The following is a 15,459-nucleotide window of genomic DNA, read 5'->3' as shown; positions in this document are numbered from 1 at the left end:
CCAATTCTGCAAGTGAAATCATTGCCTTCCCCCCTACTTGGGACATGCCATCCAGGGGTAAAATTCTCCCTGGTGACATGGTAGAGGACTCCCAGGGATGAATCCAGACCTGGCACTGTGGGATCAACCATTACATCCTGACCAAAAGGGTGAAAAGAAGTGTAATTAATAAAGTATCAGTGGTAGAGAGAGTTCAAATAGAGTTGAGAGGCTATTCTGGAGGTTGCTTTTATGCAAGCTTCAGTTACACCTTGCTACCTGTCATAACCTGCCAATCCCCAACCAGGACCATTCCAGCCAATCCTTAAGAACACCTAGGCAATATATAGGATTCCACAAGGGTTCTAGGCACTAGAGTAACTTTCCAGAAACCTACATCTCTAGATGAGTCCTGGTCCAGATAAGTCCTGAAACCTAGCCCAGCCTCTCCAGAACATCAGATAGTTCCATCTCCCGATCTCATCTTAGTGAAAGACTCTTCCAATATGAAAAATTTAGAATTGCCATAGCCCAAACAACCCCAATGAGACATATGGAAGGAACAAAGGTGATGGTGGAATTATACAGTGAAGATAAGACTGAACAAATGAATATGAATGCTGAATCATTAAATTGATATTTCTTTTAGTCTCCAGTATTTCAGAGCAGCTAGAAGTAAAAACCTAAAATTGTGAAATTGTAACCCACGTGAAAGTCTGAAATATGTCCTACAAGTAATTGTGGTGCTGTGCTTTGAAATGTATAACTTTTTTGTATATATGTTATTGTTCACAATAAAAGAAGGAAAAAAGTCAATTGTGATGATAAAAAAGTATTTAAGCCCTCTAGCCTCCTATATTCTGGAGCAGTTAGGAGGAAAATATGAGGGGACTATATGATAGCCAATGGCAAACTCTGGAATCTATTTTGTAACCACTTTTTGAAGAGTACTTTGAAAACTATTGCTTTTTTTATTTCTTTGCTTTGTATATATGTTACACTAAACAAAGAAACAGAAAAAAACAAAACCAATGTGCTCACAGTTTAAGTCCATGGAATGTTCTTATAACAACAAAATAGATCAGTTCTTGCTTGACCAGACACTGGACACCATCACCTGGCCAAGCGGAATGAGCCTGACCATCACAACTTTGCCATTGATTTTTAAATTCTTGGGATGGATATCTTTTCATCCTTACTAAAATAAGTATATTATGGTGGTGCAATGGTGGCTGATGGGCAGAATTATTGCCGGGTTTGATTCCTAGTGCCTGCCCATGCAAAAACACAAAAATAAAGTATATTAACTTCACCTTAAGTATTGATTTTATGCACTCCAGGTCATTTTATTGATAAATCAATGTGGCAGGAAAAATAATGGCCCCCAAATATGTCCATGCTCTAATCCTCAAAAGCTGTGGAATCACTAATTTATATGGCAAAAAATAAATTTTGTAGATTTAATCAATATTAGAGAACTTAAAAGGGTGGAGATTATCCTTTCATTATCTGCATCTGCATGAGCTCAAACTAATCACAAGTCTTTAAAAGTGGAGAAACTTTCTCAACTGCAATCTGAGATGTGACAATGAAAGAAGAATTGAAGAGATGTGACATTGTTGGCTTGAAGATGGAGGAAGAGATATATGAACCAAAGAATGTGGGTGGCTGTGAGAGATAGGTTCTTGTGTCAGCCTGGCCACCTGATGTGCCCAGTTGTCTGATCAGGCACTGGGATGACTATTGCTGCAAGGCTATTTCATGGCTTGTTGATAAACTAGAAGGCTGGTTTATTAAATCATTCGTCAGTTGATTGCAACTGTGGTAGATTACATCTGCAATCGACTAAGGGCATGTCTCCCACAAATAATTTGTCTCCTACAATAAGTTGAAGGCTATTAAGGGAGAAGAGAGACTTTCATAGCTTTTTGAGCCAGTGAGCTTCTCCTGTGAGTTTGTCAAGACCCTTCATTGGAGCTGACATCTTCATAGCATGCTGTGCAGATTTTGGGCTCTCCTATTCCATGGTTGCATGAAACTCCTTTACAAATCTCATATTTGCAGATGTCTCCTGTTCATTCTGTTTCTCTAGAGAACCCTGACTAATACAGCTAGTTACCAGGAGTGGTTCTTCAGAAACAGAATCTTAAAAATGGGTTTTTACAATTGGTTTTCCACTCTGATTATGTTCAATGGTACTAATGAATTTTTCCAGTAATCAAGATGGCACTGACAGTTCTTGACATGATTTTACAAGATGGATACATGAAATATCACCATTAGGTTCTGTTAGTTGTATGCTTATATATGGCAAAGCTCTGGGTGAGAGTATTTTGACAGTTTTGTGGAGGTTTTTGGAATCAAAAGGTATAACAATGTTGGCTGATTGTTGTTAGATATGCTGAATACAGTAATGAGAGAAAGAAATGAGCTGAAGACTTCAAGTTTGCCACTTAAGCACTGTATGAAAGATGTAAAAGTTTCCCTGTGAACCCTGAAAGAAAATCTTATTTCCTTTGGTCTCACACTTGAGATCTCTGAAAACAAGACACAGAGCCTCATTGTGTGAGTTAAAGATTTACAATCTAAACTAAAATTGCAGCCTTGCAGGGGGGTTGCGGTTAAAGTAGGGGCTTTGATTGGAAATGAATGGGGTCCTGAAACTCAGGATGGGAATCTTTGGCTTGATAATGATGGTGATGGGGAGATGGAATCTCTGAATCTGCTAAGCCTTTGCTAGATAGACCTGTAATGAATTGCCCTGAGGAAAGTTCTTCCAGACCTCCAGACTGCCTTGTGGAAACAGCTTCTCAGCCACCAGTCTACCCAGAAGAATCAGTCATCCAACCTCCACCTAAAGAGATTAACCCTTCAGTGCCTGAGAAATATATATCCACCTCCCCTGGGGAAACAACCCAGCCCTCATCCCTCTGTCAGGAATCACTAATCCTGTCTCACCAGATGATACTGCAATGGATTGTCCTGAGGTAATTGATTTGAAAGACACTTCTATTTATTTTCATGTCCTACTCACACTATGCTTCTTTTCTTCAAGACCTGTAACTAGACTAAAGACCCAACAGGCCCTGAAAGGAGAGGTACGAAGTAGGTGACCTATGAGGAGGAATGCTATACTGCGTGAGTTTTCCAATCTACATAGAAAGAAATCAGGGGAATATATGTGGGAATGGATATTACAGTTGTGGGATAGTGGTATAAGGAATATAAAGTTGGATCAAGCTGAATTATTTATATGGGCCCACCAAGCAGAGATTCTGCATTCATTGCTGTAGCTCAAGAGGTTAGAAAGGGCATTAACAATTTGTTTGGATGGTTGGCTGAAACGTGGATCAAAAGGTGGCCAACATTATCTGAGGTAGAAATGCCAGAACTGCCCTGGTATAATGTAGATGAGGGGATCCAGATACTTAGAAAGCTTGGAATGTGAGAGTGGATTTACCATTTAAAACCTGCTCACACACCCCAGGAATGTCCAGAGGACACATATTTCACCAGAACCTTAAGAAATAAGTTCTTGAGACTAGCTCTATTATCCCTGAAGAGCTCTGTAGCTGCCTTTCTCTGTAGGTCAGATATTACAGTGTGAACTTCTGTCACTGAGCTGGAGTCCTTAAACACAATGGAGAGGATTGGGTCCTGAGTTGGCAGAAGCCATGCGATAACAGTTAATCATCATAGACAATGTGAATGTGGCCACCATAATAGATAGCAGACTCAAAGCAGCAGTCGAAATAATCTGACATGCTGAGACTGTGGGATTGGTTAGTAGATCATGAAGTACCTAGAAGTAAAATAGAAGGGCAGTGTACTAGATTCTTATTTGAGCTATATAAGCCAAAGAGTTCTTGGTCAAGTGAACAGAAGTCTAATTTGAATTGCAAAAACAGAGAGTAAAGCCCCTTAATCAATTCCAAGACTGGAGACTGTTTAGAGACCCAGAGCCCCTTGAATGAGGGGAGGGCTGGGTACCTTTGGGGAAGGACCCTGTTACACTTCCCAAAAGTTACAATCTTAACCTTCATCTGAACCTTCCCTAAGGAGACCTATAGCCTTTTACATGGGTGACTGTTAATTGAGGGAAAATAAATTAAAAGGAAATTATCAGACATTTTAGGGATTATTAGACACTGGCTCAGAAGTGGCACTAATTCCAGGAGACCCAAAACATCACTCAGGTCCACTAATCAGAGTACAGGCTTATGGAGGTCAGGTGATTGATGAAGTTTTAGCTTAGGTCCATCTCACATTGGGTCTAGTGGGTCCCTGGACCCATTCTGTGGTCATTTCCCCAGTTCCAGAATGCATAATTGGAATTAACATACTCAGCAACTTGCAGAATCCCCACATTGGTTCTCTGGCTTATAAAGTGAGGGCTATACTGGTAGGACAGGCCAAGTGGAGGCCACTAGAACTGTCTCTACCTAGCAAAATTGTGAAGCAAAAGCAATACATATTCCTGGAGGGATTGCAGAGATTAGAGCCACTCTTAAGAGGTTGAAGGAAGCAGGGATGATGATTCCCACCACATCCCCATTCACCTTTCCTATTTGACCTGTGTAGAAACCAGATAGGTCTTGGAGGATGACAGTGTATTATCATAAACTTAACCAGGTGGTGACTGCACTTGTAGCCACTGTTCCAGATGTGATATCATTGCTTTAGTAAATCAACACTTTGCTTGGTACCTGGTATGCAGCTACTGATCTGGCAAATGTGCTTTTCTCATTAGCTGTCAATAATGGAGCACCAGAAAAAGTTTGCATTCAGCTGGCAAGGTCAGCAGTATACCTTCACTGTCCTACCTCATGGGTATATCAGTTCTCTTGCCCTATGTCACAATTTTGTCTCCAGGGATCTTGATCATTTCTTCCTCCCACAAGGCATCACAGTGGTCCATTATATTGATGATATCATGTTGATTGGGCATAGCGAGCATGAAGAAGCAACTATTCTTGACCTATTGGTAAGGCATTTGTGGGTCAAGGGATGGGAGACAAATCCAACAAAAATACAGGGGTTCTCCACCTCATAATTGAGGGTGTATCCAGTGGTATCAGACATGTTCAGATATCCTGTCTAAGATGAAGGATAAGCTGTTGGATCTGGACCCTTCTATTACCAAAAAAGAGGCACAATGCCTAGTTGGACTGTTTGGATTTTGGAGACAACATATTCTTTATTTGGGACTCCTGCTCTGGCCCATTTATCAAGTGACCAGAAAAGCTGCTAATTTTGAGTGGGGACCAGAACAAGAGGCTCTATGATAAGTCCAGGCTGTTGTGCAAGCTGCTCTGCCACCTGGGCCAAATGATGAAGGAGATCCAATGGTGCTAGAAGTGCCAATGGCAAATAGGGATGCTGCCTAGAGCCCTCGGTAGGCCCTTATAGGAGAATCACAATGCAGAGCCCTAGGATTTTGGAGCAAAGCCTTACCATATGCTGCAGATAATTACTCTTCTTTTTAGTCTGATGCCAGGTCTTGTAAAGATTGAATACTTAAACATGGGTCACCAAGTTGCCTTGAGACCTGATTTGCCTATCATCAACAACTGGGTGTTGTCTGACCAACCAAGCCATAAAGTTGGGTGTATACAGCACCACTCCATCAAAAAATGGAGGTGGTATATAAGAGATAGGGCTTGAGCATGCACTGAAAGCACAAGTAAGTTACTTGAGGAAGTGTCCCATATGCCCATGGCCCCCCCTCCTGCCACATTACTTTCTCTTTCCCAGACCAGAGTATGGCAAGCTTATAGTCAGTTGACTGTGGAAAATAAAACTTGGGCCTGGTTAGAGATGGTTCTGCATGATATGCAGATACGACCCACAAGTGGACAGCTACAGCACTACAACCCTTTTCTGGGATGTCCCTAAAGGACAGTGGTGAGGGGAAATCTTCCCAAGTGGGCAGAGCTTCAAGCAGTGCACCTGGTTGCTCATTTTGCTTGGAAGGTGAGCTAACCAGAGGTGCATTTGTATACTGAATCAAGGTCTGTTGCTAATAGTTTGGCTGGATGGTCAGGAAATCAGAAGCATGATCAGAAAGTTGGTGACAAAGTGGTTTGGGGAAGAGGTAGGTGGTTAGACCTTTCTGAATGAACAGAGAACATGAATATATTCATGTCCCATGTGAATGCTCACCAGAGGATGACTTCATCAGAGGAAGGTTTTAATAATCAAGTGGATAAGATGTCTCATCTTATGGATACAAGTCATCATTTTTTCTTAGTCACTCCTGCCACTGCCCACTGGGCTCATGAACAAAGTGGTCATGGTGGTAGGAATGGAGGTTATTCATGGGCCAAGCAAGGTGGACTTCCAGTCTCCAAGGCTGACCTGGCTACAGCCACTGATAAATACCCAGTCTGCCAGCTGGAGAAACAATCAGTCCCTGATATGGCACCATTCCCTGAGGTGATCAACCTGCTACCTGGTGGCAGGTTGATTACATTAGACTACTTCCATCATGGAAAGGGAAGTAGTTTGTTCTAACTGAAATAGACACAAATTCCAGACATGGGTTTTCCTTTCCTGCATGCAATACTTCTGTAAAGCTATACTCTGTGGACTTACAGAATGCCTAAACTACCATCATAATATTCCACACAGCATTGCTTCTGATCAAGGAACCCTTTTCACAGAAAATGAAGTGCAGGAATGGGCATATACTCATGGAATTCTCTGGTCTTACTATATTACTCATCATCCCGAGGCAGCTGGGGTGAAAGAATGGTGGAATGGTCTTTTGAAGACCAAATTACAGTGCCAGCTAGGTGGCAATACCTTGCAGGGCTGGGACAATGTTATCAGGGAGGCTGTGTATCCTCTGAATCAGCCTACACTGTATGGTGCTATTTCTCCCATAGGCAGGATTCATAGGTCCAGGAATCAAGGGGGTGGAAATGGGAGTGGCATCACTTACTGTCATCACTAGTGATCCACTAGGAGCATTTTGGGTTACTGACACTGGTAACTTAAGTTCTGCTGGTCAACAGATCTTAGTTCCAAAAGGAGTGCTCCTACCAGGAGGCATAGTAATGATTCCACTGAACTTCAAATCTAAGACTGCTAAACCTGGCTATTTTGGGATCCTCATGCCACTGAATCGACAAGTGTTGATTGATCCTGACTATCAAGGGGAAATAGGATTGCAATTAGACAATGGAGGTAAGGAAGTATTTTCCTGGAATGCAGGAGATTCCCTAGGGTGTCTGTTAGTAGTACAATGCCCTATAATTAAAGTCAATGGAAAACTTCAACAATCCAATCCAGGCAAGGCCACCAAGTCCAGAAACTTCAGGAATGAAAATTTGTGTCATCCCATCTGGCATAGAACTATAGCCAGCCAAAGTTCTTACTGAGGGTAAAGGGATCATTGAATGCTTAGTAGAAGAAGGTAGTAATAAATATGAGTTATGACCATATTACAGTTACAGAAATTAGGACTGTGATGGTATGAATATTTCCTACCTGTTTTATAATGAGTTAAGTTAATATTTGTGTGTAAGCAAATATTTTGTTTCTCTTATCATATGACATTGTTGTATTATTCATGTTATAGTATTTAAGTTACAGGATCTGAAGTTTAAGAGTGAATGTTCCCTAAAGATTTGCACCCTATTCTGGAGAGATGTAGTGCATTTTACACAGGAAAATTGAGTATTGTTAGGTGAAACATATGTTTGTTATTGTGTTCTATTTGGAAATTAAGCATGTTTCAATGTGATGTGAATAGCTGCCAAGTTGACAAGGTGTGGACCGTGATGGATAAGTTCTGGTGTCAACTTGGCCAGGTGATATGCCCAGTTGTCTGGTCAGGCAAGCACTGGCCTGACCATTGCTGCATGGATATTTTTGGGTTTATTAAGTCATCAGTCAGTTGATTGTAGCTGTGACTGATCACATCTGCAATCAACTAAGGGCATGTCTCCCTCAAACATGATAATCCAATAGTTGGAGACTTAAGGAAGAAAAGAGACTTTTTCACTGCTCTTTATCCAGTGAACCTCTCCTGTGGAGTTCACTGAAACCATTGGATCTGCCAGCTTCACACCTGCCCTACAGATTTTGGATTCTTCCATTTCCAAAGTTGCATAAGAAACCTTTATAAATCTCATATTTACAGATATTTCCTGTTGGTTCTATTTCTTTAGAGAACCCTGACTAATACAGTGGCCTTTGAAGCCGAAAAGGCAAGAAAATCAATTCTTCCCTAAAACTTCCAAAAGAAATGCAGCCCTTAATACTTTGACTTTAACCCATTCAGACCTCACTCAGACTTCTGATCTACAGAACTGTAAGAAAATAAATTTGTGTCATTTTAAGTCACTAAGTTTGCAGTAATTTGTTTTGGGAGAAATAGAAAACTAATACAGATGTTGGTACCTGGAAATGAGGTGCTGTTTTAACAAATGCCTAACCATATGGAAGTGGCTTCTAGATCAGTCAAATTGTAAAGAGTAGTAGTATTTGAAGAGCATGATAGAAAGAACCTAGTTTGCCTTTCAGAGACTTCTAGTAGAAACTTGTGTGTTGAAGGCTTAAACAATGAGGGCTCAGAAGAAAGTGAGGAGCGTGATAGAGAAAACCTAAGTCTCCTTACAGATATCTAAATATCCGTGAACAGATTGCTAGTACAAATGTGGACATTAAACACAAGTCTTGAGAGGGCTCAGAAGGAAATGGGGAGCATATTATTGGAACCTGAAGGAAATAGGATCCTTGTTAAATAGTAGTAGAAAACTTAGCTGAATTATATCCTGCCTTTATATGGATAGCAAAACCTATAAACAGTGAACTTAGATATATAGCCGAGACTTCTAAGTACAGTGAAATCTCTTGCTACCTTATTAAAATGTGGAAAGAGAGAGATAAATTGAGGTGAATACTGTTAAACAAAAAGGGCTAGGACTTGATGATTTGGAGAATTCTATATAATGTTATCAAATTAGAGTCAGCATACTTTTGCAGTTAAAGGATGTGCTTTGGAATCAGAGTGCTTAAATTTGTACCCTGATTCCTAACTTAATATTTTCACCTATAAAGTGGTAATTAAGCATTTCTTGCTTTATTAAACTTTAGCAGAACTTAAAGGAACTAATAAATGTAAAGCACTTCGAATGTTATCTGATATGTGTCTAAAACTCCATCAATTTTAGCCTTAGCATCAAAAGTTCACTCAAATACTAATCTAGCTGAACTGGTGATTGTCTTCTATACTCATCAGCTTTTCTTCCATGACACTAGAACTGTAATACCAAGGGGAAAATTAGTGTTGATAGTATCCAATATGTTGTAGCACTGTAGTAAATGCTTTACAATGATTTTTTTCTTTTCTTTTATTTTAACCCTCAACATTTTCTAGTAAGTGAGAAATGTTCAACACTTTTCTAAAAAGAAATGAAATGCTTAGTATCTTTCTCAGAATAATATATTGAGAGAACGAATAATTCAGTACTAATGCACATCTAAAACATTAATATTTGAAATTTTTCTTCTATATTCATCTAACTATTCTCTCTCATAATTGTTTGAGGTTACAATTTATTATTTACAATAAATGTACTTAAAAGATTATATTGTGTACAGTGATTATATTTTGAAATGTCTGCTTAAGGTTGTCTTCATTATGATATGAAGACAAAAATATTCTGACTTTTTAGAAGGCATATATACTATATTCAGAAAAAAGTCTGTTCAACAACAATTTCTGAAGCCTCTATGGGGAGAATTTCCAAAGTTCATTCACTTTCATTTGCTCTCATTTTTAAAGTAATGTTGTAAATACTATTTTAATTTGCCAAGTGATTTGAATTCTACAAAGTAACCTCCAGGTCAGTAGGCATGATTTGTCAGGCTATTAAAAATATGTATTTCTATGCTTTAAGCACACACATAGTATTTTGATTTATACAGGTTTGCATTAATTTAATTCGTCTGTCTTTTTCTAACATTGTTAATCACCTGTATTAATTCACATAGTTAAATTATGAACCTGAACTCTATGGACCAAACCTTAGACCAACATACATTTTCACATTTTTCATGAGCTACTAAACAGCCTCTCTTGCTGACATTTCTTCTTTCTTTATTTCCACAAAATGAATAAGTCCAATGAGTAACATGAAAAATGCAATATTTTTGAGACTGTGTCTGTTTTACCCTTCCAACTTGTTGCTTAGCGTAGTGCCTTCCACCTAGTAGGTTAACCAAAATATTTAGAGGAAAATAATTACTGATATTCCTCCCAGGCAAAATCAACATATAACAGTATAAACTATTTTCCCCTGAAATAACTCAGGTAAGCTATCCACAAGATGGCATTAATATATAGTTGGTGTGGTAGACTGAATTATGCATCCCAAATTTGTACATAATCTTAATTCATATTCTGGTTGGTGTGAGCCTATTGTAAATAGGATCTTTTGAAGAGGTTATTGTTGGTTGAGGTGTGGTCCAACTGAATGAGGTTAGCTCTCAATCAAGATTACTGGAGTCCTTTATAAGCAGAAGGAATTCAGATATAGTGAAAGAAGGTCACAGGGAGAATCCAGATCAGCAGGAATGTGGAAGAGAAAGGAGAGAACATCTTCATGTGATGAGAAACCCAAGGGACTCCATCTGTCACTGGCAGCCAGTAGCAGAATGTTACAGACTTTTGGGGAGAAAGCAGCACCTCACTAACACCTCAATTTTGTACTTCTCCTAGCCTCAAAATCATAAGGCAGTAATTTCTCACTGTTGAAGACAGCACATTGTGTGGGATTTGTCAAAACAGCATGGAAAAATAAAAGTGTCAGTAAGTAAACTTTATAGTCTGATTTAGGAATTGTTTGATCAACAGTTGGACTGCTCTGGAATGGCAATTGGGCTCTTGCATCTGTAAGAGCAAGTACATGAGCTGTACTTTACCGATTACCTTAGGGTATTGATGCTTATTTAGGAACAGAGAATATAGAAATGACTTTGTTGAAGTTTTACCTCAGTTTCAGATAATGAGATTTTTAAAAACTTACTTGTTGAGGTCTTTCAAAACTTTCATTTTAGTTTACTTTTTTGAAAAAGCAAAACAAAATTTAAAAACAACAACAACTGATACTTGTTTTAATAATTCACATTTTTGTCTTTTGATTTTTCTTGCATACTATTGGAATTGTTTCCTTCAATATGGCTATTTATTTGGTACAGGAATTAATTATGAAAGATATTTTAACAACGTTTACAACATTGTTTTCTTGAGGATGATTAGAAATTTATTTATACTTGTTCATCAACATTTCATTGTGAAATATAACATATATAAGAGGTGATAAAATTCTAAGTACATTTTAGCATGTAGTTTTAGAACAAATTTCAAAGTATGGTATGGGTACACTTTATCCATTTCAGGTGATTCCTTCCAGCTGCTCTAAAATACTGGAGACTGCAAAGAAATATCAATATAATGATTCAGTAGCCATACTCATTTGTTAAATCCTATCTTCTTTTATACAGCACCTCCTTCTCTTTTCATCCTTCTCCCACTCTTTAGAGTGGGCAATGGCCATTCTAATTTCTTCATGTTGAAAAGGGGTATCAACATCATAGGATAGAGGAATGCAACTGCTTAATGCTCTTGAAGAGACTGGTAACTTTGGATTTCAGGGTTATCTGGCCCTGAAGACCATGAAAAATAAACTAAGTGAGTGAAACTTTTATGTGTTGGAGATAGTGTCCTGGATATTCTTTAGAGTTTACAGGAATACTTTTGGTTGGGGCTTGGTGTATCATAATAATCAGCAATATCTACTGAAGCTTGCATAAGAGTAAGTCCAGAATAGTCTCTCAACTCTATTTGAAAGCTTTAAGCCACTGATTCCTTATTTTGTTACATTTATTTTCCCCCTATTGGTCAGGTAGGCATTGTCAATTCCATAGTGCCAGGGCCAGACTCATTCCTGGGGATCATGTCTCACTTAGGGGTAGGGTAACGATTTTACCTGCAGAGTGGTGCTTAGAAAGAAAGAGGGACATCTGAGCAACAAAAGAGGTTCTCTAAAAGCAACTATTTAGTGCAATTATAGTCAAGCTTAGTTTCTCTATTACAGATACAAGTTTCATAAGAGCAAGTCTCAAGATCAAGGGCTTGGCCTATTAACTTGGGAGCTCCTAATGTTTGAGACAGTATCAGGGATTTCCCAGATGGAGAAGTTTAACAGTTCCATTTTTTTTTCCAGTCCCTCAAGAGATTTTGGCAGTACATCTTAATTATCTGCTCAACATACTCTGGGATGTATCAGAGTATTACTTAAGCTCTACAGAATTGCAAGACCTTATTGCTAATTCTAAACTCCATAGATTTAAGCTCCTTAACTGAGCTGGCCAAAAAGGTTCAGTTAGATTGTGAGTTACAGAAAATTTAAATTTTGGACAAAATAAACATCTCTTCCTTTGGTCTCATGGAGTAGGTGAATTTCTCAAATAGAGACAATGTCCTCTTCACCCCTGTATTCTGATTTGCCTTAGTCCTGACCCAATTGGCTTCATTCTTATCTAATTGAAGCCTGATCTATTTTTTTCATTTCTTCAACAGATGAATGTGGCAATGACGTCTTTCAGAACTACAGAACTCCTACTCTGAGTCTTAGGTCACCTAGGTACCCAAAGCTCCAGGGAAACACCAGGTTATATATATACAGCAGAACCTCTCAAAATCTAGTAATAACAATTAGACCTCTGGACCAAATGTGACTGCTATACACAATCTAGACCCCAATTTTCTTATAAATATTTTCTAAATGATACCATACAATATTTGCTCTTTTGTTTCTGGCTTATTTTGCATCACATAATGTCCTCCAGCTTCATTCACCTCATTGCATGCCACAAAACTTTGTTCTGTTCTATAGGAGAACAATATTCAATCATATGTATACACCACAGTTAACCATTCTACTTCTCAGTCAGTGTGTCCTTCAGCCACCTTCATCCATCCGACATCATGTATAATGTCCAAAGTCAACAGCCCATGTATCACATTATCCTCACTTAATTGTAAAGTTATAAACATTGTCAATTTCAGACAATTTTCATTGCATTCAAGAGAAAAATAACTGATAAACACACACTTACCCAATAGAAAATTTAAATCTCCCCTTAACTCTTGCCTGCCCCCCAGGTATTGCTGTCATACTGTTGATGTCTTCTTCTAAATCACATCCCAAAGCACACAGTAGTAGCTTTCCCCCATATCCTGATATTATTTATTCTTTGTACTAAAATCATACCTTTGAAGTAATTCATGCATGAACTTATTTATATTTATAGTGTTAGTTGTTGGATGCATGGCTCTATACAACCACCTTCAAGAACATTCCCCTTCATTATGGTAGTACTACTTATAAACCCTCTAATAAACTAATTTCATTTCTATACAATCCCTAACATTTAAGTGCAACCTCATTAGCTAACCTTTCACACATTGCTAGCTTCTGTGTATCTCTACGTGCCATATATTCTGTATTATAAGCCTCTGAGTTTACCTTTACCAAGGTCATAAAAGCAAAATCATACAGTACCTATTCTTTAGTTTCTGGCTTATTGCACTCAGTAGTATATCCTCAAGGTTCATCCATGTTGTCATGTGTGTTAGGACCTCATTTCATGTTACTGCTTCTATTTTTAGGATATTTTTCACTATTTGAGTTCTCTTTCCCTTCTAAATGATTTTGAAACTAGCTTTTCCAAGTCTTCAAAGTAGGTTTTTGGAATTATAATTGATATTGTATTGAATTTATAGATCAATTTGGGTAGAATCGCAATGTGATCAGCAAATAATGGAAGTTTTACTTGTTTCTTTCCAATTTGGATGCCTTTTATTATTTTTTTTCCTACCTGATTGCTTTAGCTAGCTCTTCTACTACATTGCTGAATAATAGTGTGACAGTGGGCATCCTTGTCTCATCCTCAACCTCAGGGAAAAGACTTTCAGTATCTCACCATTGAATATGATGCTGGTTCTGGGTTTTTTTTATATATACCCTTTATCATATTGAAGAAGTTTCCTTTGATTCCTACCTTTTGTAGTTTTTATCAGAAAAAGACGTTGAATTTTGTCAAATGCTTTTTCAGCATTAATTGAGATGTTCATGTGACTTTTCCCTTTCAGTTTGTTCTAGTATTTATTACATTGATTGATTTTTCTTGAACTGAACCACCCTTGCACTCCTGGTATAAATCTCATTTGGTCACATTGTTCAAATCTTTTAATGTGTCATTGGATTTGATTTGCTAGTATTTGGCTGAGAATTATTACATCTATATTCATTAGGGAGATTGGCCTGTAATTTTCCTTTCTTATAGCATTTTTACCTGGTTTTGGTATTAGAGTAATGATAGCCATTCAAAATGAGTTGGTAGTGTTCTTTTTTCTCAAATTTCTAGAAGAGTTTGCATAGGATTGCAGTTACTTCTTTTTGGAGCATTTGATAAAATTCCCCTGTGAAGACCACTGATCCTGGGCTTTTGTAGAAAGATTTTTGATGATTGATACAATATCATTACTTGTGATTGGTTTGTTGAGATATTCTATTTCTTCTTGAGTCAGTGTAGATTGTTCATGTGTTTTTAGGAATTTGTTCATTTCATCTAAGTTGTCTAGTTTGTTGGCATAGAGCTGCTCATAGCTTTCTTTTGTGATTATTTTTCATTTCTCCAGGGTCCATGGTAATGACTCCCCTTTCAGTTCTGATTTTGTTTATTTGCATCTTCTCTCTTTTTTTTTCATTTTCAGCCTAGCTAGGGGTTCATCAATTTTATTGATTTTCTCAAGAACCGATTTTTGGTCTTATTGTTTATTTCTATGACTCTTTTGTCCTCCAATTCATTTAATTCTTCTTTGATCTTTCTTATTTTTCTTCTATTTGCTCTGGGGTTAGTTTGCTATTCTTTCTCTAGTTCTTCCAAGATAGCAGTTAAGTCCTTGATTTTTGTTCTAATCTGTTTTAATATACACATTTAAGGCAATAAGTTTCTCTCTCCACACAACCTTTGCCACATCCCATAAGTTCTGATATTTCATATTCTCATTTTCTTTTGTGTCCAGATACTTACAGATTTCTCTAGCAATTTCTTCTTTGACCCACTTATTGTCTAAGAGTGCATTACTTAATCTCCATACATTTGGAAAAGTTCTTTTTCTTTGGTAGTTATTGATTTCCAGCTTTATCCTATTGTGATCAGAGAAAATGCTTTGAATATTTCCATCTTTTAAAATTTATAAGCATGTAGCTTGTGCCCCAGCAAGTGATCTATCATGGAGAATGTTCCATACGCACTAGAGAATAATGCATATCCTGGTGTTTTGAGGTGTAACAATCTAAATATGAATTTGGTCTAATTCATTTATCACATTAAATTTGTTATTTTCTTGTTGATCCTCTTTCTGGTTGTTTATCTATAGAGGAGTGTGGTATATTGAAG

The 15,459-nt window shown here is 37.8% G+C and overlaps 1 protein-coding gene across 1 annotated transcript in view; it reads left to right on the top strand.

Annotated features, from left to right (window-relative positions):
- Nucleotides 1-10,798, top strand: part of LOC143690081 (uncharacterized) — a 38,184-nt gene extending 27,386 nt beyond the window's left edge. The window contains exon 4 of the mRNA XM_077168074.1: nt 10,709-10,798. Coding sequence (XP_077024189.1) covers nt 10,709-10,730 — 22 coding nt within the window. The 3' untranslated portion in view covers nt 10,731-10,798. The remainder of the gene's footprint in view (nt 1-10,708) is intronic.
- The last annotated feature ends 4,661 nt before the right edge of the window (nt 10,799-15,459 follow it).

Source organism: Tamandua tetradactyla, chromosome 7 (assembly GCF_023851605.1).
Source record: "Tamandua tetradactyla isolate mTamTet1 chromosome 7, mTamTet1.pri, whole genome shotgun sequence".
NCBI lineage: Eukaryota > Metazoa > Chordata > Mammalia > Pilosa > Myrmecophagidae > Tamandua > Tamandua tetradactyla.
Note: the sequence above shows the minus strand (reverse complement) of the source record. Positions and strands in the feature narration are given on the sequence as shown.